Source organism: Podarcis vaucheri (genome assembly GCF_965113315.1).
Source record: "Podarcis vaucheri genome assembly, chromosome: 13".
NCBI classification, from domain to species: Eukaryota; Metazoa; Chordata; class Lepidosauria; order Squamata; family Lacertidae; genus Podarcis; species Podarcis vaucheri.
This window is the reverse complement of record NC_138751.1, coordinates 25601392-25627960: the sequence shown is the minus strand read 5'-3', so window position 1 is coordinate 25627960 and position 26569 is coordinate 25601392. Positions and strand designations below refer to the sequence as shown.

Below are 26569 nucleotides of genomic sequence, written 5' to 3'. Positions count from 1 at the left end.
CATAAATACTGTAGTAATAATTCTGATCCCCATAGTAAAGGAGTCATTTTGCAAGGGTATACAAACATTTTCAAATGTGAGGGCAGACAAACAATTTCACTGCCTCAGAAAGAAATGGAGAGTGTGATTTCTTAACAAAGCTCATTGAGTTGATCGAAGAATACAGAACACCCTAAAGTAGTGATGAAATTGCATCTGGAAATATATTATCTACTAAGAAAAAGAGTAAGGCATTTGCATTTTTATAATTTTAGTTACTGCCTGGGTAGTTTCCTGAGATCTGAATGCAGACAATAGTACTATCGTGCTGGTTTATTGTTCTCTCCTAATATCTATATATACTGTGCTCAGCATACACAATGGCTTGCTTTGCATGACATGCTAAGACAAAACTTAGATTTGTGAGGTTTCACAATTGTGCAGCCTTCTGGAAAGACACCTACAGTAGCTGTGCTCCTCCCTGGTCCTTATACCAAGCTTTCCCTTAGCATGTCATCCAAACCAGGACTGGTGATTAAGCTCTCTGTTCAGTAACCACCAGCAGTAACCAAGAGCAAACCTTGATTACAGATCCTAATTTGTGAGGAGAGAGCTTAATCGCCTTGGCTTAATTTAACACAGTGTAGCTGCAAAAAGATTTGAGGAGGAGTAGAACAGTTGTGAGCTTCTCTCCGGGAGCCCATTCATTTGTATATTCTTAAAAACATATTGAGGGCACAAGGAGAAGGGGACAACAGAGGACGCAATAGTTGGACAGTGTTCTCAAAGCTATGAACTTGAGTTTGACCAAGCTTCAGGAGGCAGTGGAAGACAGGAGTGTCTGCTGTGCTCTGGTCCGTGGGGTCATGAAAAGTCGGACACGACTAAACGACTAAACAACGACAAAAACATATTTTGTGTGCAGTGTGCATTAAGGTTAAAAATGGGCATTTTAAAAAAAATATTTTTTTTAAAAAAACCCAGTTAAATTCTGTCTGGCCTTAGCTGGGAAGGTGTTCCTGAAAATTTGGCCCAGAATAACGATACAAGTCATTTGGGTGAACCATGAGAATATGCCAAATACCTTGGTGATAAGACAGGCATATAAGGAATCAGACAGCTAAGCTCTCCTGGACTTGAGTTGTTATTGACATAGTCACTTAATACAAGAACCTTGAACTTGATTTGGGTAGCAAGTTATCTTGTGAGACTTAAGAGCTAGTTTTTCAATTCTAATATTGAATTACAATATAAAAATGTGTTTTGTGAGTATGGAGATTATGGAGTGAGACATCTTACCTCTGCAGATTGTTTCTGCTGCATTTAGCATATGCATAAAGTATAGCAAGGAAAGAGAAAGAACATTTATGTTTTTACAGTTTTGTAAACCACTGTGATACATTTTTAAGATAGAGTTTAGTAAATATTTGTTATCAGAACAGGATTTAATCAATGTTCATCTCTCTGTTTTATTTCAGAGGCAGAAAGCATTTTAGTTATGAATGCAAAAATAGATAACAAATCTGCTGTGTCTGAGTTTCTACTCCTGGAGTTCTCAGCAATACGAGACATGCAGATTCTATACTTCCTTCTGTTCCTAGTATTGTACCTGGCAATTATATTCGGGAATCTTCTCATTGTCTCTGCAGTAGCGTTTGATCGCCGCCTTCACACTCCTATGTACTTCTTTCTGATGAACTTGGCCATCCAAGACCAAGGAGCTATTTCAGTCATTATCCCCAAATCCATAGCCAATTCTCTCATGAATACCAGATACATATCTTATGCTGGATGTGTTGCTCAAATCCTCTTATTTGTTTTCTTTATCTCATCTGAGTTTGCTCTTCTTACAGTCATGGCATATGACCGATACGTTGCCATTTGCAATCCATTGCAATATGAAATGGTGATGAACAGGGCAGCCTGTCTAAAATTGATTGCTGGTGTGTGGGTTGCTGGTCTGCTCTATGCAGTTCTGCACACTTGTGGAACTTTTGCAACTCCATTCTGCTCAAACATTGTCAATCAGTTTTTCTGTGAGATCCCACAGTTACTTATACTTGCCTGCTCTAATCTATACCTAGCAGAAATTGGAGCTTTAGTAGTGAGTATAACATTTGTGTTTGGATGTTTTGTCTACATTGTTGTTACTTACGTGCATATCTTTACTGCAGTTCTGAAAATCCCTTCTGTTCAGGGAAGGAAAAAGGCCTTCTCCACTTGCATACCCCACCTTGTTGTCTTCTCTGTATTTTGTTTCACAGGATGTTTTGCTTACCTTAGGCCTCCCTCTAAAACTCCATCTGACCTGGACTTTGCATTAACTGTGATGTATAGTCTTGTACCACCCATGTTCAACCCAATAATCTATAGCATGAGAAATAAGGAGATCAAAAATGCTTTATCAAAACTGTTGGGTTTGAGGCAATCTTCTCTAGGTATATCTTCCAGGATTGTTCTGAAAAGGTGAACTCTCTCTGTGTAAGAATAATTTAAGGGAGTTCCTGAAACACATCATCATTGCCAGTTACAGCTTCCAGATAAATTTAGCTATGCAGATTCAACATCTGCCCTGTGTCACATGGTCATCTTGCATTTATGCAGCTCAGTTGGATCATTCACGCTTTTGCTTTTCAGATCACATGCCTTGTTGATGTACCCATTTATGTACTTACTTATAGCCCACTGATCTGTTGCATGATTCTAAAAGTGGCCTACAGCAGGCTGAACACATTTCAGCAGACCTTAATCCTCTGATTTATGGATATTAAGAGGCCATATTTCTCGTCTGCTCTGTCCCCCAACAGCATGCAAACAGTGATTTGACCAGAGTATTCAGGATTTCACAAAAGTGATGACACCTAGATGAACATATTGGGGTGGAAGGAATTCACAGATTTACTGGAATGTGAATTAACATCTCAACAAGAGAAGTGCATGCAGTTTGGAGGCAGACAAAGAAACAAACACCGCCCTCTGATAAGGAAGTGTCACAGTGCTTGCAAAAATACAACTTACAAAAGTATGTTGCTATCTAAGGCAGGATTAGAAGAAAATACAGGACAATGCAGAGGCAGACTTTTGCATCACTAATATAATAAAAACAGGCCAGGGGGCAAGGGAATGAACCACTCCCTTAGAGACAAATGTGAGGGTATAAGAGCTGGACACAGGAGCACAGGTAAATGTGATTGTGATGGACAGACCTTGAGTCAGCAACTAGTCAGAGTTGTTTAGAACAAAAGCCAATCTGGAGTCACAAATGCAGAATTTGACAGTTAAACAGATAGAAGGATTGCATATTGGCTAGATAGGGATTGTATGTCATTTAGATAGGAACCTAGGGAGACATGGACATGCCTTGATTGGGATTAGGAATTAGTTAAACAGGGATTACCAATTTGATTCCCTGAGGGGGAAATAAAAATCCTAGAAGGGGCTGTGAGATTTTTGCTATGGCAAATGCCAATTATAGCTGAAAACTGTCTAACCCGAGAAGAGGTTTCAGTAAGAATGCTGACTGGGGTTTTAAAGTTCTCTGTAAATACAGTAGTGTCTGCTTGAAACTAGGTATCGTGCCTCGCATAAATAAGCATGTCTAAAATGAAGTGTTGTGCCTTAAAAGAGTTATCATTAAACTGGAACCCACAATGAGTTTAAATACATTAAAAGTTTATTTTTCTTCCTCTCACTACTTTGACCTCTGGGTTGGCAATAAGTGGACATAGGGCATCCTTCACATACCTGTAAGTAGAACACCTGGCTGCAGTTTAAATAAACACACATTACCACAAAGATTTAAAACTGTTACTTGGGAGAGTTGAATTGTTTAAACACATAGAAAATGAATCATGTTGTCCAGCTCTGATCTTTGGTGAGGGACTCTGACACAGAGATCACTGGCACAATCTTTCAAAATCTTAAAAATAAAATAAAAAGCCTTGTCCTTTTAGAAAACAAAATAGAGGACAGGAAGTTCACAATGGGGAAGTAATTCCACACAAAGAATTCCTAGATCCAAAGCTTCCTAGATCCAACAGAGATCAAGTTGCTAGGTAGGTGGAGTTAGCAGACTCCAAGCAGTCTCTGTCTCTCCACTCTGCTGCTTCCTGGAATAAGCTGCAGTTGTAGCATGGCTCCCAGCTACAAAAGAGCCCAAGTGAACTGAATCTTCCCAAAATGTGATTTTACAGCCTGCATCTTTGCTAACTCAAAGATTGCATCATCCTTTCTGTAACGAAACCAAGCTCTTTTCCTTTTAAGTCATTTAGAACATTTTACTTCTTTGTTTTGTTTTGTTTTGTTTTGTTTGATTTACTTCCAATGGATGGAGATTTACCTGCTGCAACTTTTGAAACTATGTGAGTAGATATCTTCACCTACTTGCTAAGCTAAAGTGTCTATCATTTATTATAGCTGAAGTTTTTTTCAGGGAAAATGTTTGTTTAAAGGTGGAGGGCGGCAGATGTAAATCCAACTAAGTTTTAATGTGCTTGGAGAAATCACAATTGTATCAACTCTACTATGAGAGGTTGAAGAATCTCTCTTCCAAACCTCTTTCTGCAACAAAATTACACAAAAATAGTCACAATTGAGAACAGCACTTGAGAGCTATCTTGTCCCAGGCATGGTTACCTCAGATTTTCAGGAATGATAATGACCCTCAGATTGCACCACAAATATTTAAGAAGTTTACTATATATATATTTTCAATGTTACCTCTAGTCCCACATACAGAGGCTTTAGTCTAGTGGGCTGGCATAAATCAAAGTGAAAATTGCAAAGGATTTGCTGGAAAAAAGCCTATGACTAACACAGGTTCTTATTTGGCATTACTAAATTACAAGGTCACATCACTAGAAAAGGGAAGATCCCCTGCTGAGCTTTTCATGGAAAAGTCAGGACCAGACTACAATGTGCGAAACACCTTAACTCTGACGTAATACAAGGTGTTCAGTCTCAGTTACATAAGAGATTGAGACAAAAATAATATCACTGATAGCTTGACAACTAAAGGTGACCTCAGATAGGCAAGCATTGCAATGCAACAGACAGCAACTCTTCTGGAGGTCGAAAAGGAGAAGAAAGAATGGCAGAAGTGGGAGGAACACAGCAGAGGGGGGAAATGGAGCGGGGAATACTGAGCCAGTCGTACGTCACACAACTCTCTGTATCATGAAACTAAATAAAAACGTTATTCAAAAAAGAAAGAAAGAAATGAGTGTAAGAAAGTCCAGTTGAAACCAGAAGGTTCCATCAGCCAAGCACCCATTCCCACCACCCTTCTGAGAAATACTCCTCCCCACCCTCCCACTATATATAAGGGTCTGGTGACTTCTGTTTCAGAGTATCTGAAGAAGTGTGCATGCACATGAAAGTTTATACCCAGAATAACTTAGTTGGTCTCTAAGCTGCTACTGGACAATTAAAAAAAATAAAATAAATTTTTTTTGGAAGGATTCTTTTAAAGACTGTTTTAGGACTATTTTTTTAAAAAGGACTTGATTCTTTTAAAGGATTTTTTTTGGAATAGCTTTTTAAATAATCTTTTCAAGATTTATTTATTTATTTGCACCATGGCAGACCAACACGGCTACCTACCTGATTCTAGAAGGTTCTAGAGAGACTTATATAGCATTATTATTATTTTAAATGTTATGTAGTGTGCTATTTTGAAACAGGAAGTTGTTTCTTTCTTTCCATTTAAATACCTTGATTATTTGTGTTAGAATCATGTGGCCAAGTCTTTAGAAACACTGCTTTAATTTTTGTGGGACTCCTGAGTCCAAGCTTCCAGGGACACAATTGATCATTTGTGTTAGGCTCTTGAGGCCAAACTCTGAGGAGTGTGTGTGGGTTTTTTTGTGTGTGTGCGTACACATGTTATAATTTTCCACCCCATGGTAAAAGCTTCATTCTGCATGGGTATACAGATAGGTTCACTGTTGCAGAAGAAAAGGATGGGATGATTATTATTATTATTTAAAAAGATGAAAATAAAGTGATGAAGAAATTGCATCTGGAAATCAACTTTCTATCAAGGAAAAAAGTAAGATATTTATAAGTTTATAACTTTAGTGATACCTGTGTAGTTTTCAGAGGAGTAAACACAGACAATATTTCTATAGTATATTGTGTAGAATCAGGAAACCTGATGGTTGCGGTCTCTCCTGGAACTTATTGAGACTTGCATAGAATACCCAATGACCTGGTTTCCATGACATACTAAACCAAATATTATCTTGGGAAGAATGTACAAATGTTGAACATCATGGAGAGGAAAGCACAGTAGCTATACTCCTCCATGATCCTTTTTACTGTCAGCTCAAGCTGCACCAAGTTTTGTTTCAGCATGTCATCCAAAACAGGACTAGCGGTTAGCCTCTCTCCTCACCAACCATGAACTTCAACCAAGAACAAACCTTCACTGCAGCTCCAAGTGAGTGAGGAGAGAGCTGAAGCACATTTTCTTGTCTTAGCATAATGAGGTAGCAAAAACGTCTGGGGAAGAGCAAAGCAGCTTTGAACCTATACATTTTACATGCAAAACAATGTGGTTTGTGCACAGCATGCATTAAGGTTAAAAACATATAACAAAGATAAGAACAGTTGAAACCTGTGTGATCTTATCTAGCAGGGAGAGCTAAACATTAGGCCTAGAATTTAGAATATAGGTGAGTATGTGTCAAGTGTGTGAGACATGTGGAACTATTATCAGTGACTCTTGCCAAAGACCTCACTGAAAGAACAGGGATATTAGGAATCAAGCTTTTAACATGTCCATGACCCAGATTGTTATGGACATTGCATTTAATAGAATAAACTTGATTTTGAATCTGCATCATATAGGCAGCAAGTTAGCCCCTTATATTTGAGAGTTACTTCAGTTTTGATGCTGAATTACAATATCAAAATACCTTTTGTAAATATGGGAACTCTCTCAAGGTACATCTGTCCTCTGCATATTGCCATATACTAAGCAAGTATGGCAATGATGGCAGTAGGACTCCTGTGTTCCTCCTCTAGCAGTGGCAGCATTAAACTTCAAGAGCTTGAGAACATCTACTAGTTTTGAAAAAGTGGGAATTTTATTTTAAAATAATGATATATTATCTATATGGAGTTGAAGGCTATGTTCTCATTTAAATAAATATTTGTTTCTCCTTTTTTGTTCACTTCTTTTACCTTCAACATCCAAAAACCCTCTTCCAATGTAGTAAATATTTGTTATCACAAGAGGACTTAAACCAATGTTTATCTTTCTGTTTTCTTCCAGTGACAGGAAAATTTTTATTAATGAAGAAGAAAATAAGTAATGAATCCTCTGTCTCTGAATTTCTACTCCTGGAGTTCTCACCAATACGAGAACTGCAGATTCTACACTTCTCTCTGTTCCTGGTATTGTACATGGTAATTGTATTTGGGAATCTTCTCATCATCTCTGCCATAGCTTTTGACCATCACCTTCACACTCCCATGTACTTCTTTCTGATGAACTTGGCCATCCAGGACCTAGGGGCTGTTTCAGTCACCATCCCCAAATCCATCGTGAATTCTCTCATGAATACCAGACACATTTCTTACACTGGATGCGTTGCTCAAGTTCTTTTGTTTCTTTTCTTCTTATCATCTGATATTTTCCTTCTTACAGTCATGGCATATGATCGCTATGTTGCCATTTGCAATCCATTACAATATGAAATGTTGATGAACAAGGCAGCCTGCAAACAAATGGTTGCTGGTGTGTGGGTCACTGGCCTTCTGTATGCAGTTCTGCACACTTGTGGAACTTTTGCAACCCCTTTCTGCTCCAACATTGTCAATCAGTTCTTTTGTGAGATCCCACAGTTACTTACACTTGCCTGCTCAAATTTCTACCTAATGGAAATTGGAGCTATAGTGGTGAGTATAATAGTTGTGTTTGGATGTTTTGTCTTCATTGTTGTCACTTATGTGCACATCTTTACTGCAGTTCTGAAAATCCCTTCTGTTGAGGGAAGGAAAAAGGCGTTCTCCACTTGCATACCTCACCTTGTTGTCTTCTCTGTATTTTGTTTCACAGGAAGTTTTGCTTACCTTAGGCCTCCCTCTAAGACTCCATCTGATGGGGACTTTGCATTAACTGTGATGTATAGTCTTGTACCACCCATGTTCAATCCAATAATCTATAGCATGAGAAATAAGGAGATAAAAAATGCATTATCAAAACTGTTGGGTTTGAGGAAATCTTCTCTGTATATATCTTCCAGGCTTGTTTTGAAAAGGTATAATTAAAGGGTGCTCCTGGAACACAGCATCATTTCAAGTTAAATTTTCCTAATAGATTCAGATATTCAAACTCAACATCTGCCTTGTTTCAAATGGTCATCTTGCATTCCTTCAGCTCAGCTCTATCACACTTTTGCTTGTCAGATCTCATGGCATGTTGATAATACATTTATGTATGTATGTTGAAGTTTATACCCCATTGTTCACTTGCATGGTTTTCAAAGTGGCCTATAACAGGCTGAACACATCTCAGTAGCACTTAATCCTCTGGTTTATGGATAGTAGCAGGTCATGTTTCCTGTCTACTCTGTCACCCCACATCATGCAAAGAGCCATTTTAACAGACTATTCAGGTTTTCAGAGGAGTGACAGCACCTAGATGAAATCACAACACTGGTCTTGAAAGACATACATTGCCTCCCAGTACGTTTCTGAGCACAGTTCATAGTGTTGGCCCACCTGCTGCAGATCAGACGTGCTGAAAACTATCAGATTTCAGTCCACTGCAATTTCTGTTATAATAAAGCTTTCTTTTCCAGAGACCTTTGTGAAAAGTTTGTCATGCACAGGGCCTTGGAAGGTGGGAATAGGCTCCAACCTCACAGGACAGCGGGCAGGAAACCGGTCAATTTTGACCTTCTATGCAGTATCCGCAACAAGTTAAGACTTGTCTCTGGTTAAAGATCGAGGCGAGACTCCTTTCAGTATTCCATTGCAGTTTTGGTGTACTGAGAGTTGGGGAAATTGTGTTGGAGCCAGCACGGGGTGGAGAGTCTGGAGGCTTATTGCTTCAGGACTTTTCCTTATCTGCTTTGGAGCTTGTTGTTAGAGTCAGGAGCTCTAAGACAGACCTAGTGGGCAGGGGTGCCACCATCAGGCTTCTGGTCACTGGTGAGGCAGGCCCTTGCCTAGGGCTCTTCATCCCCCTGGGGGCTGGCCCACTCCTAGAGCACTAAAACGGGTCCCTGTTAGCCAGGCATCAATTTGCTCATGTCGTACGCCAGTTATTGCAGCCTACGACTTGCATACTGCCTAATTCCTTCCCAATAGGTGCTGCTACAAAGGCTGCACACTGGGGCCTGTCAGTGGACAGGATTATGAATAAGGCTTGTTGGAAGTCTGACGCGGACAAGGGTTACATCAGGAAGCATAGCCAATGATGCCATTTGGATTGTTGTCCACAGCATCATGCACTGGGCTGGCAAGCGCGCTGACGAGTCTGGACTGGGGTGCCATCTTGGCCTTCCTGCCCATGTGAACATATACTGGATGTCCAGATAGGGAATGCTTTGGGAGGAGTGCTTTGCCAATGGATAGAGACTTGCTTGCTGTAAGGTTTGAAACTCTGTGAGTAAATATCTTCACATATTTGCCAAGCTAAGTGTTTATGATTTGTTCTAGCTGAAGTATTTTTACAGGGAATCCAGTTAAGTTTTATTATGCTTGGAGAAATAACCATTGTGCTAACTCAATCAAAATAATTCTGAAATAGTCACACTTGAGAGCTATCCCCCCCCCCGGCATGGGCCATAAGTTTGCATCACAGGTACTTAAGAAATTTTTTCATGTTACTTCTAGTCTCAAAAAGTCCCACTCTGGTGGACAGGCAGAAAGTGAAGTAAAGATTATAAAGTATTTGCTGGGGGGGGGGGCACAGACGGATGGACAGACCTTGGACTCAAAACAGATCCTTATTTGGCATCACAAAATTAATGTTTGGTTGGCCGATATTATCAAAGGCATAAGAGGTTGGTTGCCGGTGTGAAGGTATTGGTGGTGAGCATTAGGCTCGCGTAGTATTAGGCACTGGAATAGTGTTGTGTGGGGGAGTGAAGGTGCAGCCATCACCTGCCCCTCCATGCTTAAGGGTATTTCGTTAAAGGAATCTGGGGATATGGATCTCATCCAAAGCCTGTGGAGGGGCTAGGGCCATGCCAAGGTCCCTTCAAGAATCCAGGGGATGCTCAAGTTGATCTGCATCAGCAGGGCTCCCCCTGCTGGTGGTTTACTCTTACAGACTTCCTGCAAGGCAGGCAGGAGTCAGATATAGTCTGTTGTTGCCAATGCCTAAGCCAATACCGCTCACATTCTGTAACCAATAAAGTTGTGGCCTAAACTAACACTAACGTAAAATACGTGTCTTTATTTCTCTTGGGGATGCCTTAGGGGCCTTGACACACAATTACAGGGCCACATCCTTAGAGCAGGGAAGCTCCCTTGATGAGCTCTTGTTTCATAGAAAACTCAGGACCAGGCTACCATGCGTGTTAACACCTGATTTAAAACAAGGTGTCCAGTCCCAGACACATGAGATACTGAGACAAAAATGATATTATGGAACAGGGTTATGAGCACAGACTCCTCTGCAACCAAAGGTGAGGGTTGAATGCATGATGGTATCTCAGGGACACATAGGGATGTTGTTAATGAAGAACTAGCTCTCAGACAGTATAAAATACAGACCTCAGATGAGCATATATTAAAATGCTGTAGAGAGGCATGACTCGTTCGGCTGTAGAGAGGCATGACTCTCGCTCCTTCTGGCGCTTAGTTAGACCTTCGGCACCATTCAATCCAGCTACCCAGATTTCCACTGATGAATGGATTGCCTATTATTCAACCAGTTTCGCTTCTCCAAATCTTCTTACAGATCCCCCTCAGTCCCCGTCGGACCTCTGTTCCTGCTCTCTTAGTCCCACTTCCTCAATAAACTTTACCTCAACTCGCATTTTCAACATCATAATGTCAATGCGAAGGAATAAGGCCCCCGGCCCAGACATGGTCCCGTTAAACCTTTTCCTGACTGATCCTCTTTGGTGGAGTGAACACCTGACTCCTGTATTCACCGCTATCTCCTCCGCCCTAGACATCCCCGACTCCTGGAGAGAAGCTATAATAGTTCCGATCTTCAAAGGCGGCCAGCCAAACATCCCCAGGAACTATCGCCCCATCAGTTTATTATCCATCCCGGGGAAAATATTTGCTGCTGTTTTATTGGAGGAACTTCTCTCATGGGTCCAGGGGAGGAACATTCTACCGCTGGAACAGATCGGTTTCCGAAAGTCAGCGTCAACCATGGACCACTGTCTAACTCTCTATCACCTTGCCAGTAAATACACTGCACCAAGGCAAGGCCACCTATTTGCCGCTTTCATGGACCTGGAGGCCGCCTTTGATTCCATTCCTAGGCAGAGATTATGGTCCAAACTTGCCCATCTGGGAATTGATTTGCACCTCCTCTCCCTAATTATTTCCCTTTATTCAAACACCACAGCTCGCGTCCGAAGTGGTCCAAACGGCTCCCTCACTACTCCATTTCCAATGGCCAAGGGCGTCCGACAAGGTTGTCTCTTGGCCCCCCTATTGTTTAATCTCTATCTTCACGATGCAATTTCCACTTTGAAGCTAGCATCTAAGTATCCTCCTCACTTAGCAGGCCACCCCGTTGCTTCCCTTTTCTATGCTGATGATGCCGTCATCTTATCCAGAACAGCTGCGGACCTAGCAAACACAGTTAACGCATTTATCGCCTATTGTAAGGCGGAAGCTCTTAATATTAATTATAAAAAATCGAAAGTCCTCCACTTCACTCATTCCCGCAAACTCAAGTTAGAGCCGCTTAAGATCACAGGTGGCTACTTAGAAAAGGTAAAAGCCTTTAAATATCTAGGCATAATATTCACCTATAATCTCTCCTGGACCACCCATCTACAATCTGCCTTTCTCGCTGCAAACACGACCTCTAACGCCATTGTCCGATTTTACCACCAGAAGGGCGGCAAACACCTTCCAGCAGCAATTCAAATATTTAATGCCAAAGTTGTCCCTAAATTATTATATGGATGCGAAGTATGGACTACAGCAATATCAGGTAACTTGGATCGCCCACTTCATATGTTTCTAAGATCTCTTTCCGGCGTCCCAAGATGTGTCTCAGGTGCAGCCCTACGACTCGAGTTCGCCCAGTCCTCAATTGTTAAACGTGCATGGTGTCGAGCCATTTCCTACAGCTTCCACCTATTAACATCGGATGCTCGAATTAGAGGTGGTTTTTCCAATCTGATCCTAAGAGATATTCATAATTCCCCTTGGAAAACTCAATTAACCTCAAATTCCGCTCTCTTCTCAATTTGAACTGTAAAACTGTTCTTAACTTAGAGTGTATCAGCCCGGCGGCCCTACCTCTAATTAAAAAGAAACTACAGCAACTTGACTTTTCTAACACAGCTTCCTATGCAAGAGGACCGTGTTCAGGCCTAGCCCTAGCTATTCCACCTCCTGAAGGGATCCCTCTATATTGCTTCACAATTTCCTCGGAGGCTAAGCGTAGGGCCTTTACCTGTGCCCGTCTCAACTGTTTTCCTACAGCAGTTCTGTCGGGTCGTTATTCCAGAGTTCCCATTGCAAATAGAACATGCTCCTGCAATGACACGGCCCTGGAGACTATGGAACATGTAATGCTCTTCTGTCCCAACTGGACAGATGAAAGATCTCGGTTTTTAACTCCCCTCGTGAATAAGCTTCATCTCCCAATCCAGCCTTGGATAGTGTCCCTCTTTCTGCAGGATTCTGATTGTTGGATTACCGAGATGACAGCAAACTTCCTGCTTAGTGTGATAAAGAGGAAAGCGGCACCAACTTCTTCTTTAACACCACAGCTGCAGTTGATACGCCGCACAATCGAACGAAGTTCCAAGTAGCCTTATTGTACAAGGACAATCGAGCTAGGACATATCTGAGGAGCTGAAGGACCCTTTAACGGTCCTCCTCCAGCCTCAGCAGTTTTTTCCCCCTTTGTTTAAGTAATCACCCAGGATGATATCTACCTTTACCTCCCCACCCCTATTTTATGTTGTTATCTCAATGTATATCATGCTATGGCCACACGGCTAATGCAATAAAGAAATAAAGAATGTTTTTGTAAATAAACAGCATCTCCTCCAGATATCCTAAATGGGAGAACACAGTGGGTAAGGAGAAATTACTGTACACGGGGAACACTGAGCTAGTTATACCTCACACAACTATCAGAAATGAGTCTGAGAAGGTCCAGTTGAAACAAGAAGGTTCCAGAAAGACTTATATGGCATTAACATCATCACTATTATTAGTATTAAGTAATATGGTGGGGTTTTTTAGAAACAGGAACATAAATAAATCTAAGTGTCTGTGGTTTATTCTAGCTTAAATATTTTCATGAGCAATGTTTAAGGTGGAAGTTTACATACTTTGATGGATTTGTGTTGGACACCTGGGACCAAGGCTTAACAAACACTCCTGCTGCTTTTTGTGGGGCTCCTGAGTCCAACCAACAAGGAACACAATTGCTGATTTGATTGAGGCTCTTGAGACAAACTCCTAGGAACATAACTGTAACAATAGTAATAAATTTCCACCCCATGGTAAACTCTTCATTCTGCAAGAGTATAGAAACATTTTCACTGCCTCAGAAGAAAAGGAGGAAGAGATTAAAAGAAAAAGAAAAAAAAAGATCCATGGGTGGCTAGAAGAATACAGATTATCTTAAAGTGATAAAGAAATTTCATCTGGAAATTTATTTAAAGGAAAAGAGTGAGATGTTTCTATTTTTATAACTTTAGTGATACCTGTGTAGTTTTTGTGTAGTTTTTGGAGGGTTAAATCAACTATTGTGTATTATGTAGAATGTGAAATCCTGCTTGTTATGTGGTCTCTCCTGAAACCTATATAGACTGCACATAGAAAACCCAGTGACCTGGTTTCCATGATAAAGGTAAAGGTAAAGGTACCCCTGCCCGAACGGGCCAGTCTTGACAGACTCTGGGGTTTGTGCGCCCATCTCACATCTAGAGGCCGGGGGCCAGCGCTGTCCGAAGACACTTCCGGGTCACGTGGCCAGCGTGACAAAGCTGCATCTGGCGAGCCAGCGCAGCACACGGAACGCCGTTTACCTTCCCGCTGGTAAGCGGTACCTATTTATCTACTTGCCCCCGGGGGTGCTTTCGAACTGCTAGGTTGGCAGGCGCTGGGACCGAGCAGCGGGAGCGCACCCCGCCGCGGGGATTCGAACCGCCGACCTTTCGATCGGCAAGCCCTAGGCGCTGAGGCTTTAGCCCACAGCGCCACCCGCGTCCCTAGGTTTCCATGATAACCTAAGCCAAATCTTAATTTAGTGAGACTTCACAAATGTGCAATGCCCTGGAAAGAAGATTACAGGAGCTTTGCTCCTCCGTGCTCCCTTTTGCTGTCATCTTAGGCTACTCCAGGTTTTGACTTGCACACCATCCAAACCAAGACTAGTGGTTAGCCTCTCTCCTCACCAACCATGAGCTGCAACCAAGAACAAACCTTCACTGCAGCTCCTAGTGAGTTAAGGGAGAGTTTTAGCAATTTGCTTGTCTTGTCTTGTCTTGTCATAGTGTGGCAGCAAAAAGATCTGGGGAGCAGCAAAGCAGCTGTAAGCTTCTCTCCAAGAGTCTATACATTTGTACATTTATAAGACTGTGGTCTGTCCACACCGCACATTAAGGTTAAAAACATACAACAAACATTAAAACACTTGAAACCTCTGTGGTCTCAACTAGGAAGGAGTTGCAAAGCATTGAGCCCAGAATACTGAATACATGCCTCCTGGGAAGTATGTGCTCTGTGTCTGAGCCATGTGGAATCACTACCAGTGATTCAGTCAAAGACCTCACTGATCAAACAGGGATGTTAGGAAACAAGCTGTTAAGGTATTGTACACTCAGGTTGTGATGGGCATTGCACTGGAAATTAACACAAAACCCACAAATTTTAGTCTCCATTATATGGGCACCCAATCATCCTCCTATATTTAAGTATTACTGTAATTCTAAGTAATTATCAAAATGTGTGTTGTAAATATGGAGATGATGGCAAGAGGCATCTCCCCTCTCCACATTGTTTCTGCAGACTTCCACATAGACAAAAAATATGCCAAAGATGGACATAGAACTACAGAAGTGGCAGCATCCACCCCACTCAATCGCAATTGGCCAAAAGAGGCCTGGGGTGATCGTGATGCCACTCTGGCGTAAAGGGCACCACTCCCCCTATACCAGGGGTGGGGGAAACTGTGTTGTGGGCCTGCCTGAAACCAGGACCATCCTTTAAGATGATCCAGTTTGTGAGCAGCACCATCTACTAGTTTTGAAACAGCAGTAGTTTATTTTTTTTATTTATGGTTGTCAGTTATATACATTTCAATAGTTTTACAATTATTTTATCATTTCAAAACTCGACACATTCCGTGGTTCCTTAATTTTTATGTTTATTTTCATTTCCAGAATATTCTAAATTATCTTAACAGATTCTTTCATTCATCTACTTTAATTATATACTCTTATGAAACTGCAGCTTAGTACAACAATTTGTTCATAAATATTCAATAATGACCGCTCCCCACATTAAATGGGGGGCGCCCTTTGTGTGGTCATGTGCAGCCCCCTGGACCCTATGTGGCACCATTACCACAGGCTTGGCTTCACCTCCCCCCAGGTGGGATACCTGGAGGTCTCCGTCTACCTCAGTCCATTCTTTAATAAAATGTTTGTTAGTTTTATTTCTTATTTTTCCAGTACATTTTGCCACTTCTGCATAGTCCATAAGTTTTTGTATCCATTCTTCTTTTGTTGATTCTTTTTCTTTCAATTTTTGGGAAAATAACTTTCTTGCCGTTGTAATAGCATATATGAATAAATTTCAATGCTCTTTGGGTAGCTCTACCCCTATAATTCCCAAAAGAAAAAAGACTACTTAGCAATAATTTATTTTAACATATATGGAGTTGAAAGCTAACATCTCCTATAGATGAAGATTTATTATTACACTATTTTGTTCACTACTTTTTAAAAAATCTATATCCCACAAAAATCATATCTGAAGCAGTATTGGATAACAAATATTGATTATTAGAAAAGGACTTAAACCTGTGCTTATCTTCCTGTTTTCTTCTAGAGGCACCAGTCATTTTAGTAATGAATGCAAAGATAGCCAATGAATCCTCTATCTCTGAATTTCTACTCCTGGAGTTTTCAGCTGTACGGGAACTGCAGATTCTACACTTCTCTCTGTTCCTGGTATTGTACATGGTAATTGTATTTGGGAATCTTCTCATCATCTCTGCCATAGCTTTTGACCACCATCTTCACACTCCCATGTACTTCTTTCTGATGAACTTGGCCATACAGGACCTAGGGGCTGTTTCTGTCACCATCCCTAAATCGATGGCCAATTCCCTCATGAATATCAGACACATATCTTACGCTGGATGTATTGCTCAAGTTCTTTCGTTTTTCTTTTTCTCATCATCTGATGTTTCCCTTCTTACAGTCATGGCATACGATCGCTATGTTGCCATTTGCCATCCATTACAATATGAAATGGTGATGAACAGGGCAGCCTGTAAACAAATGGTTGCTGGTGTGTGGGTCTCTGGCTTTCTCAATGCGGCCATGCACACTAGTGCAACTTTTGTGACTCCTTTCTGCTCCAACATTGTCAATCAGTTCTTCTGTGAGGTCCCACAGTTACTTACACTTGCCTGCTCTAACATATACCTAATGGAAATTGGAGCTATAGTAGTGAGTGTAATACTTATGTCTGGATGTTTTGTCTTCATTGTTGTCACTTATGTACATATCTTTACTGTGGTTCTGAAAGTTCCTTCTGTTCAGGGAAGGAAAAAGGCCTTCTCCACTTGCATACCTCACCTTGTTGTCTTCTCCGTATTTTGTTTCACAGCAGCATTTGCTTATCTTAGGCCTCCCTCAAAAATTCCATCTAATGGGGACTTTGCAATAACTGTGATGTATACCATTGTACCACCCATGTTCAATCCAATGATTTACAGCATGAGAAATAAGGAGATTAAAAATGCTGTATCAAAGCTCTTGGGTGTGAAGCACTCTTCTATTAATATCTTTTCCAGACTTATACTGAAACGATTACACTTCTCTCTGTAGGTATAAGCATTGGGATCTGTGGAGATATGACCAGTTACAGGTGTCACAATGACATCTTGTGTTCCTCCAGCTTTAGATGTACCATTAACAATGTTGCATCTCTGTTCACATAGCCTGTTAATCATACATTTAAAGAGGGAATGTCTGTCATATAGTGCATGTGTACCCTTTCTGACCCAGTGCATTCATCTGGCAATCAGCTTTTCTGGGATTGTCATTTCTTTTTATATAAAGCTAAAGTGGGTTTTCCTACAGAAAGGAGAGAAAAACCCCCACTCACATCCTTGGTTTCTAGCCATGGGAAAAGGAAAAATGTGGATGAGCCCTTGTTTAGGAACTTCAGATGAGAAGAACCTGTTCTGATTGGATTTTGGGATTAGTTTTAGAGGGCTACCCAATTTTCTTCCTTGGGGCTAAGGAAAAAACCCTAGAAGGGGCTGTGGGATTCTTGCTAGGCAGTGACACAAATATCCATTTTAGTTGGAAAAAGTCCTGAGACTAGTTTTAAACTAGTGTTTTGACTGGGGTTTAAAAGTTCTGTGTAAAGAGTTTTTGCCTGAAACTTGCGTCCCACTCAAGTAACATTTCTAAAATGAAGTGTTGTGCCTTAAGAGAGTGACTATTAAGTTTGAATCCTCAATGAATGTAAATCTATAAAATTATATCTTTGCTCCAGAAGTGCCTCCTCATTACTTTGCACCTTTGGTGGCAGATAAGTGGACACAGGGCATCCTTCCCATAAGAAGAACACCTGGATGTTTTTTTTTACTGACAAAGAGTTAAAATGTCTCCAGTGTTGTTACTAGGGAGAGTTGTATCTTTTAGAAACCCAGGAAATTGGTCATGTTTCCCAACTCCCATCTTTAGTGAGGGAATCTGACACAGTGGCCACTGACACAATTTCTCAAAATCTTAAAAAAACAAAACCACATCCTTTTGGAAAATGTAAGAGTTGAGATCCACACGGGGAAAGTAATTCTTCACGGGAAATTGGGGGTCAGCTTCCCAGAACAGATAGAGTTCATCCTATTTGTGATAGTGTATGGGAATACAGAACCATTGCTTGGAGAAAAAACTAGTCATGCTCTGGGATTCATTGAAAGATGACACACAATTTGCCAAACAAAAGACATTCAAGTTGAACAGAGGTACCCTTATATTTTTGGAGGAATGGGCAAAGTGAACGATGTATATAAAATCTAAATACTATAGCCAAAAAGCTGGAAGGCTGGAAGTACTCAAATGTATGGAATCTTTATGAATAAATGAAAAGAACTTCATGTTCTGTAGACATGGCATTCTAACATAGTCTAAAGATTTGAACACAATATTCTGATTATTAATTGTCCATAATTACCTCCAGAGTAGGCATAGGAACTGCTTTTATAATGGATTTTTTAAAAAACAACAACCACCACCAAATGTTAACTTGTTAATTTATGTATTCGTATGTCAGTCACTATATTTTGCCTGGGGCAACCAAAATCAACAGTGTTACACATTAAATCTCACATAGATATGGAAACTCTGGAGACAAGTAGTATGTGCTACACGCCCTCTCACCAACCCCAAAAGCAACCACACACAAATAGAAGTAGAGGTGCTGGCCCTTGTATTTGAATGTAAAAAATCCACAAATTTATATTTGGATACCAATATTAGCAGAAGCAAATGAGAAACCCCATGTCTGCATTGCAAATGGTAGTTTCAAGGATACCCTTCCAACTATTTTTCCCCCCTGGTGAAATACTATAGTATTTCCTTAGAGTTATTATTATTATTTTACTACTTATTAGATTTCAAAACCAGCCTTCATCACAAGCTCCCATGGCAGTTCACAAGATAAACACCTGGGTGAAATTTAGAGCACTGACCATAACACAGCGGGGTGGGGGGGAAAGGTGTGGGGAACACTGAGCCAGTCATACGTCATACAACTCAGTACCATGAAAAAACAACAACATTATTTAAATAAAAACATTTTTTTTAAAAGAAATAAATAAATGAGTCTGAGAAAGTCCAGTTGAAACCAGAAGGTTCCAGACAGACTTATGTAGCAATATTATTATTTTAAATATTAGAAAGTGTGCTGTCTAGAAACTGGAAGTTTTGTTTTGTTTTGTTTTTTCATACATTGATTATTTGTGTTAGACTCCTGGGGCTAAGTCTTTAGAAACACTGCTTTTATTTTAGTGGAACTCCTGAGTCCAAGTTTCCAGAGACACAATAGCTAATTTGTTTTGGGCTCTTGAGACCAAACTCTGAGGAGTGCATTATATAAATGTGTGTGTGTGTGTGTGTGTGTGTGTGTGTACACACACACATACACACACACACAGAGAGAGAGAGAGAGAGAGAGAGAGAGAGAGAGAGAGAGGTTATAATTTTCCACTCCATGTTAAAAGCTTATTCTGCAAGAGTATACCCATATGTTCAATGTTACAGAACAAAAGGATGGGGTGATTTTCTAAAATACAGATGAAAATGAAGAAATTGCATCTGGAAATCTACTTTCTATTAAGGAAAAGAGTAAGATATTTACCAGTATATGTTTATAACTTTTGTGATACCTGGGTAGTTTTCAGAGGACTAAACACAGACAATACTTCTATACTGTGTTGTGTAGAATGGGAAAACATGCTTGTTGTGGTTCCTGGAACCTATTTAGACTCACGTAGAATACCCAATGATCTGGCTTCCATGACATGCTAAACCAAAGTTTATCTTAGGAAGACTGCACAAATGTTGAACCTTATGCAGAGAATAGTACAGTAGCTTTGCTCCTCTATGATGCTTTTTACGGTCAGCTCAAGCTACACCAAGTTTTGTTTTAGCCTATCATCCAAGCCAAGACTAGTGGTTAGACTCTCTCCTCACCAACCATGAATATTAACCAAGAAAAAAACTTCATTACCTCTCCAAGTGAGCAAGGAGGGAGCTGAAGAACCTTGCCTTGGCTTAGCATAATGTGGCAGCCAAAATATCTGGTGAGTATGAGCCAAGTGGGAACTATTATCCGTTACTCTTGCAAAAGACTCACTGAGTGAATGGGGATATCAGGAATCAAGCTTTTAACATGTCCATGACCCAAATCTTATGGACATTGGAATTTAATAGAAGAAACTTGATTTTGAATTTGCATCATATAGGCAGCAAGTTATTGCCCTATATTTAAGAGTTACATCACTTTTGACCATGAATTACAATATCAAAATATGTTTTGTAAATATGAGGATTCTCTCAAGGTGCATCTGCCCTCAGCATATTTCCACATACAAAGCAAGTAAGGAAAGAATGGCAGTAGGACTCCTGTGCTCCTCCTCCAGAATTTAATCAACTTCAAGAACTTGTGAACACCACAATCTACTAGTTTTGAAACAGTAGTAGTTTTTTTTTTAAAAAAAATGATATCTATATGGAATTGAAAGCTAAATTCTCATTTGAATAAAAAATAATTGTTTCTCCTTTTTTGTTCATTTCTTTCTTTTACCTTTAACATCCAAAAATCCTCTTCCAAAGTAGTAAATATTTGTTATCACTAGAGGACTTAAACCTATACTTATCTTCCTGTTTTCTTCAAGAAGCACCAATCATTTTAGTAATGAATGCGAAGATAGGCAATGAATCATCTGTCTCTGAATTTCTGCTCCTGGAGTTCTCAGCAATATGAGAACTGCAGATTCTACACTTCTCTCTGTTCCTGGCATTGTATCTGGCAACTGTATTTGGAAATCTTCTCATCATCTCTGCTGTAGCTTTTGACCACCACCTTCACACTCCCATGTACTTCTTTCTGATGAATTTGGCCATCCAGGACCTAGGGGCTGTTTCAGTCACCATCTCCAAATCCATCGTGAATTCTCTCATGAATACCAGACACATTTCTTACACTGGATGCATTGCTCAAGTTCTTTTCTTTGTTTTCTTTGGAACATCTGATTTTTCCCTTCTTATAGTCATGGCATATGATTGCTATGTTGCCATTTGCAATCCATTACAATATGAAATGTTGATGAACAAGGCAGCCTGCAAACAAATGGTTGCTGGTGTGTGGGTCGCTGGCCTTCTGTATGCAGTCATGCACACAGGTGCCACTTTTGCAACTCCTTTCTGCTCCAACATTGTCAATCAGTTCTTTTGTGAGATCCCACAGTTACTTACACTTGCCTGCTCTAACATATACCTAATGGAAATTGGAGCTATAGTGGTGAGTGTAATACTTGTGTCTGGATGTTTTGTCTTCATTGTTTTCACTTATGTTCACATCTTTACTGCAGTTCTAAAAATCCCTTCTGTTGAGGGAAGGAAAAAGGCCTTCTCCACTAATTAAAGGGAGTTCCTGGAATATAGCATCATTTCAAGTTAAATTTTCCTGATAAATTCATATATGCAGACTCAACATCTGCCCTGTGTCACATGGTCATCTTGCATTGTTTCGCTTTTCAGATTACATGGCATGTTGATAATCCATATATGTATGTATGTATGTTGAAGTTTATACCCCTTTGTTCACTTGCATGTTTTTCAAAGTGGCCTACAACAGGCTGAACACATCTCAGTAGCACTTAATCCTCTGGTTTATGGATAGTAACAGGTCATGTTTCCTGTCTACTCTGTCACCCCACATCATGCAAAGAGCCATTTTAACAGAGTATTAAGGTTTTCAAAGGAGTGACAGCACCTAGATGAAATGATTTTTGGCGTTGCCTAAATTTCATAGATTTACTGGAATGCCACATGCACACATATCTGAATTAACATCTCAGCAAAAAGTACGTGCATGTTGGAGGCAGTCAGAAATACAAACACTGCCCTGTGATAGGGAAGTGTCAGTATGCATGGGAAATAATACAACCTCTTTGCAAAAATATGTTGCCATCTAAATAAAGCTCAGGAGAAAACACAAAAGAGACACACCTCATCACCCGCCAGTGTAGATTTTTACATCACTCCTGAAACAAGAACAGAACAGGGATCAGAGGAATTCACCATTCCCTTAGAAAGAAATGGAAGTGTGATGGAATAGCAGCATAGATAAATGTGACTGAAATGGACAGATCTTGAGTCAGCAGCAGTCAGAGTTTGTTAGAACATCAACCAATCTGGAAGAACTGGTGAGTAAAAAAATACAGAACTTTGCTGTCACACAAATTGGGATTGTATGCACTGTTTGTCATTTAGACAGCAACCTGGAGAGAGAAAGACCTATTCTGATTCACATTAGGAACTACTGTAGCTAAACATGGATAAAGCCACTCCCGAACTCCGGAGGGGTGGGGTTGCAGGCGCTCGACCCCACCCACACACGCAATCTCGCGGGGCTAGCGCTAGCCCCGCGGGATCCTACGTCCTCATTAATATTCATTAGGGAGCAGCGCCAGCCAATGGGCTGGCGCTGGGGGCTGGGCTACCTGAGGGCACTTAAGGTCAGGTCAGCCCCGGCTCGCCCCCTTTCTTCGCTGCAGCAGACGCGGTTTCCCTCCCACCCACCCTCTAGGTTTGCATTTCTGACCTTGCTATGGGCTTCGGCTGGTCGTCGCATGGGGCCTGGTAGGAGTTTTTCCATTTGGCTAATTGGCTATGTTTTGAAGCCATTTGGTTTTTTCGCCTACCTCGTAGCAAAACGTGACAACTCCTTCGTTTTGGCGGTTAGGCATTGGCCGGGGTATTGTTATGCAAATTAGGACTGGGGGGGAGGATCACCATCACCTCCCCCAAGGCTTGGAGGGTAGTTCGTTAAAGGACTCCAGGGGGCGTCGCCTCGTCCGAAACCTACGGAGGCTAGGGCCTAAAGCGCGCTCCCGAGCGGTAAACCCTCGGGGAGCGCCTACGGATGTACATCTGGGGGGCTCCCCCTGTTGGTGATTAACCCTCCCCAGTTAGAACCGGATAGCTTGTTAGGGCCAATGCCTAGGGCCAATACCACTCTTACCTGTAATCAATAAAGTTGTGGCCATTTTCGCCCATCAACCTTAATTTCTGGTGTCCAGTGTCGTTATTTATCTCATCTGTGGGAGGGGGCGGGGATCGCCACGCAACCAATTTGATTCCTTGAAGGGGAATTAAAAGTCTTAGAAGGGGCTGTAATATAGTTGCTAGGGCAGTGAAACAAATGCCCATTGTAAGTGAAAATAGTCTATCCTGAGAAGAAGTTTGAAGAAAAGTGCTGACTGGGGTTTTAAAGTTCAGTGTAAAGAGTGTCTGCCTGATACGACATGCTGTGCCTTACATGAATATGCATGTATTAAATGAAGTGTTGTGCCTTTGAAGAATAACCATTAAGCTGGAACCCACATTAAGTGTAAGAAAACTGAAGTCTCCAGTGTTGTTAATAAGGAGAGTTGTATCTTTTAAACAGAAAATTGGTCATGCTATCCAGTTCCTATCTTCAGTGAGAGAGTCTGACACAGTGATCACTGACACAAAGTATCAGAATCTTAAACAACAAAACAAAACAAAAACCTAGTCCTTTTAGAAACAAAATATTAGACCGTAGTTTTACACTGGAGAAGTAATTCCACACAGAGAATGTTGGCATAATTCCGTTCCACCTTAAGAACAGACGTGTGGAATTGTTGTATGTCACATGCCTGTTTACACTCCAGCACAGCTTGCTGGGAACTTTCATTTTGTGTACAGCTATTGCTTATGCTGCTTGCTTTGGACATGAAAGGGATCAGACATGTTTTCCTTTTGTCCTGATGTATGCTGAATAAACTGCTTGTAAATATGCTCACACATACTTCTGTTGTGTAGCGTTATCTCTGCTGATTAGAGCATGTCCTAGCTTTTGAAGTTTGAGTCGCTGATTCATGTGGCACCAAGGACTGGCGTTTGTCCAGTACACCAGCTGGTGGGATGGAGCCAGCTGGGGGCCTGCCAATTGCCCCCACCTCCTTGGTTGTATGCCAACAGAGAATTGAGGGTCAGCTTCCAAGATCAGATGGAGGCCATCCCATTTACAATATTATGTGAATACAGAACTTTTGCTAGGACTAAAAACTTTTCATGCTCTGGGACTTATTGAAAGATGGCACACAATAAGCCACACAAAAGACTTCATATTGAACAGAGGTATCCTTATTTCTTTTAAGGAATAGGCAAGGTGAACATTGTATTTAAATGGAAAATACCAATACACATAAAGAGCTTGTGTTTATGCACATATTTCATATTAAATCTACCTCCAAGGTGCACCACAAGACTTTTTGGTGCCTTGTGGCAGTCATTTGGTAGTTCACTACTCCTCATCTAGTGGCATGTATCAGCAGAGTCTTCACAAATTTCCTGCTCCCATCAGAACAGCTTCTTCCAGAGTCTGCAGTTAATGGAAAATCTCCTTTTCCACACAGTTCAAAGTACCAAAGTGTTTATTGTCTCCAGACACAAGAGAGACTTAAACACTACTATGTGTACAGTTCTTCTGGACTTTGAAGCAAAGATATATATGTATAGAGATCTGCTAACACTATCACCATGGTAGCTAATACTGCTTTGTAAAACCTACAACCTCTTCCCCTTTCTCTCCCAGATTCAGGCCCTGACACACAAGCAGGACAGCAACAGGAAGTGCACAACAAAACCACAATGAAAGCAAAGCCCTGGAGATTATTATACCTTTGTCTATGTGTAGACATAATTCCTGAAGCAATGGCTCAGTAAGTCATATACTCAACCTCTTTGGTGTTGCCATGGTAACAAAGTGCACCTGGCAACCTTATCTCAGAACATTCAGGCATAGTGGATGTGCGCCTTAAGACATGAGCCCAAGCACTCTGTAATTTAACCTATTGTTCATATTACACCAACAAGACAATGTATCACATTTTTAAAGGAAGTGATAGCAGTAAGATATATATGAAATCCTTGCTTGTCTTAGTATTATCACAGAACCAGATGAATGACTACAGCAAGTTTTTGAATACGTTCAGGTCATGAATAGAAAAAGAGGTGCTGAATGTAAAACAATTCACACCTTTCTCTCTGGGGGACCAATATAAGCAGGACAAACCACAAACCCTTAGTCACCATTGCAAGCAAGGGACTCAAGAACACTCCAAGTATTTTTTTTCCCTCCAGGTTAAATCTATGGTATTTCCTTAGAGCTTACACCTGGTTGAAATTTAGTGGTGGCTCTTGCATTGCCCAGAGCTTTTAGCACAGTGAGATAAGCAGTGAGACTGACTGTGAGGTGGTATGTGTGAACTGATAGTTTAAAAATTGCCAGTCCCTACAAGTGCATGCACTGAACTGAGATAGGGCAAAATAATACTCTTCAGATGGTTATATATGCTCCTTGCAAGCTAGTGCTTCTAGCCCCAAAGCCACTCCCGAAATAAAGAGGGGGGTTGCGGGCTCACGCCCCCATCTACAATCTCGCGGGGCTGGTGTCAGCCCCGCGGGACTCAGGGATTCCCCTGTCTCATTAATATTCATCGCCCTCAGCGCCAGCCAATCGGCTAGCGCTAGGGGCAGGCTTACCAGGTGCTCTTAAGGTCGGGGCAGCCCTGGCTCGCGCCTTTTCTTTCCTACAGCAGCTGCAGTTTTGGTGTTCGTTTTACGAGCTGGTTTGCTATTTGGCCTCGTGTTCTTTTCTTCGGCCTTGGGAATCTTTCCTTCGCAGCACTCCGGAAATCTTTTTGATCTTTGCGCTCCCCTCGGCGCGCCTGCCGATACAGCCGCGGGATCCTTTGTGCGCTGCCTCCATTGCGGCTACCTTTTTCTTTTCGTCTCTTCTATTCCGGACGGGAGAAGGTTTCAGGATCCTACTCCAGCTCCAGCATCGCCATCCCTGAGGAGCCGCAGCGGACTTTCGGCTTCAGAGCGGACACCGCGTGTATTCGCCTCTTTGCCTCGGCCCCGCGTAGGATCCGAAGACCACGGTCGTGAGCCGCGGCAGTGCTCACGGGAGGTTTGCCGCATCAGTGGGGTGGTGCACTCACTCAGAGCTAAATTGTGGGGAGTTTGCAGGTGACCGGGTGTTTTGTGTTTAAGTTGAAGCCGGGACCGGGTGTTTTGTGTTTAAGTTGAAACCGGCGCGTGCCTGGGTGCGGGCGGCAGAGTGTTCTTATTATTTCCAGGATTAAAGAAGGATAATTTGCTGGGTCCGCAGGCGCTGGTGAAAGGGGTTTTGTTGAGGGGGTTAATACGACGCCGGTGCGCTGTGAACTGGGGGAGGAGTGAGGCTTTTTTGTGGATACAGTGCAGCAGTTCTCTGCTTTAAGAGAAGTGCCAAGGAGCCATCACCATTTTATAGGAGTCAGGTCTCTAGCTGGGCTCCCGTTCCCCTAACTTCTTACAGCTAAATTCGACAATCTCAGTTGGCAGGTAATTTAATAGAGGCGTGCAGCGGTTGCCCA

The 26569-nt window shown here is 41.4% G+C and overlaps 3 protein-coding genes and 1 pseudogene across 4 annotated transcripts; all 4 read left to right on the top strand.

Moving 5' to 3' along the window:
- Positions 1 to 202: 202 nt before the first annotated feature.
- Positions 203 to 2449, top strand: LOC309517467 (olfactory receptor 14A16-like; the record flags this gene model as incomplete). Its single annotated transcript, XM_082196699.1, has 2 exons — positions 203 to 225; positions 1458 to 2449. Exon 2 carries the CDS (start codon positions 1478 to 1480, stop codon positions 2447 to 2449), a length of 972 nt encoding a protein of 323 aa, XP_082052825.1. The 5' UTR covers positions 203 to 225; positions 1458 to 1477.
- A 4738-nt stretch (positions 2450 to 7187) lies between these two features.
- On the top strand, positions 7188 to 8253 carry LOC309517466 (olfactory receptor 14A16-like; the record flags this gene model as incomplete). The annotated part of the gene is made up of 1 exon (XM_082196698.1): positions 7188 to 8253. The coding sequence occupies exon 1, from the start codon at positions 7276 to 7278 to the stop codon at positions 8251 to 8253; it is 978 nt and encodes a 325-aa protein (XP_082052824.1). The 5' UTR covers positions 7188 to 7275.
- Positions 8254 to 16319: 8066 nt separating this feature from the next.
- On the top strand, positions 16320 to 17210 carry LOC309517465 (olfactory receptor 14A16-like; the record flags this gene model as incomplete). Its single annotated transcript, XM_082196697.1, has 1 exon — positions 16320 to 17210. The coding sequence occupies exon 1, from the start codon at positions 16335 to 16337 to the stop codon at positions 17208 to 17210; it is 876 nt and encodes a 291-aa protein (XP_082052823.1). The 5' UTR covers positions 16320 to 16334.
- Positions 17211 to 20811: 3601 nt separating this feature from the next.
- LOC309517464 (olfactory receptor 14I1-like) lies at positions 20812 to 21540 on the top strand (annotated as a pseudogene). Its single transcript has one exon. The product of its transcript is annotated as an olfactory receptor 14I1-like (transcript).
- Positions 21541 to 26569: the final 5029 nt, after the last annotated feature.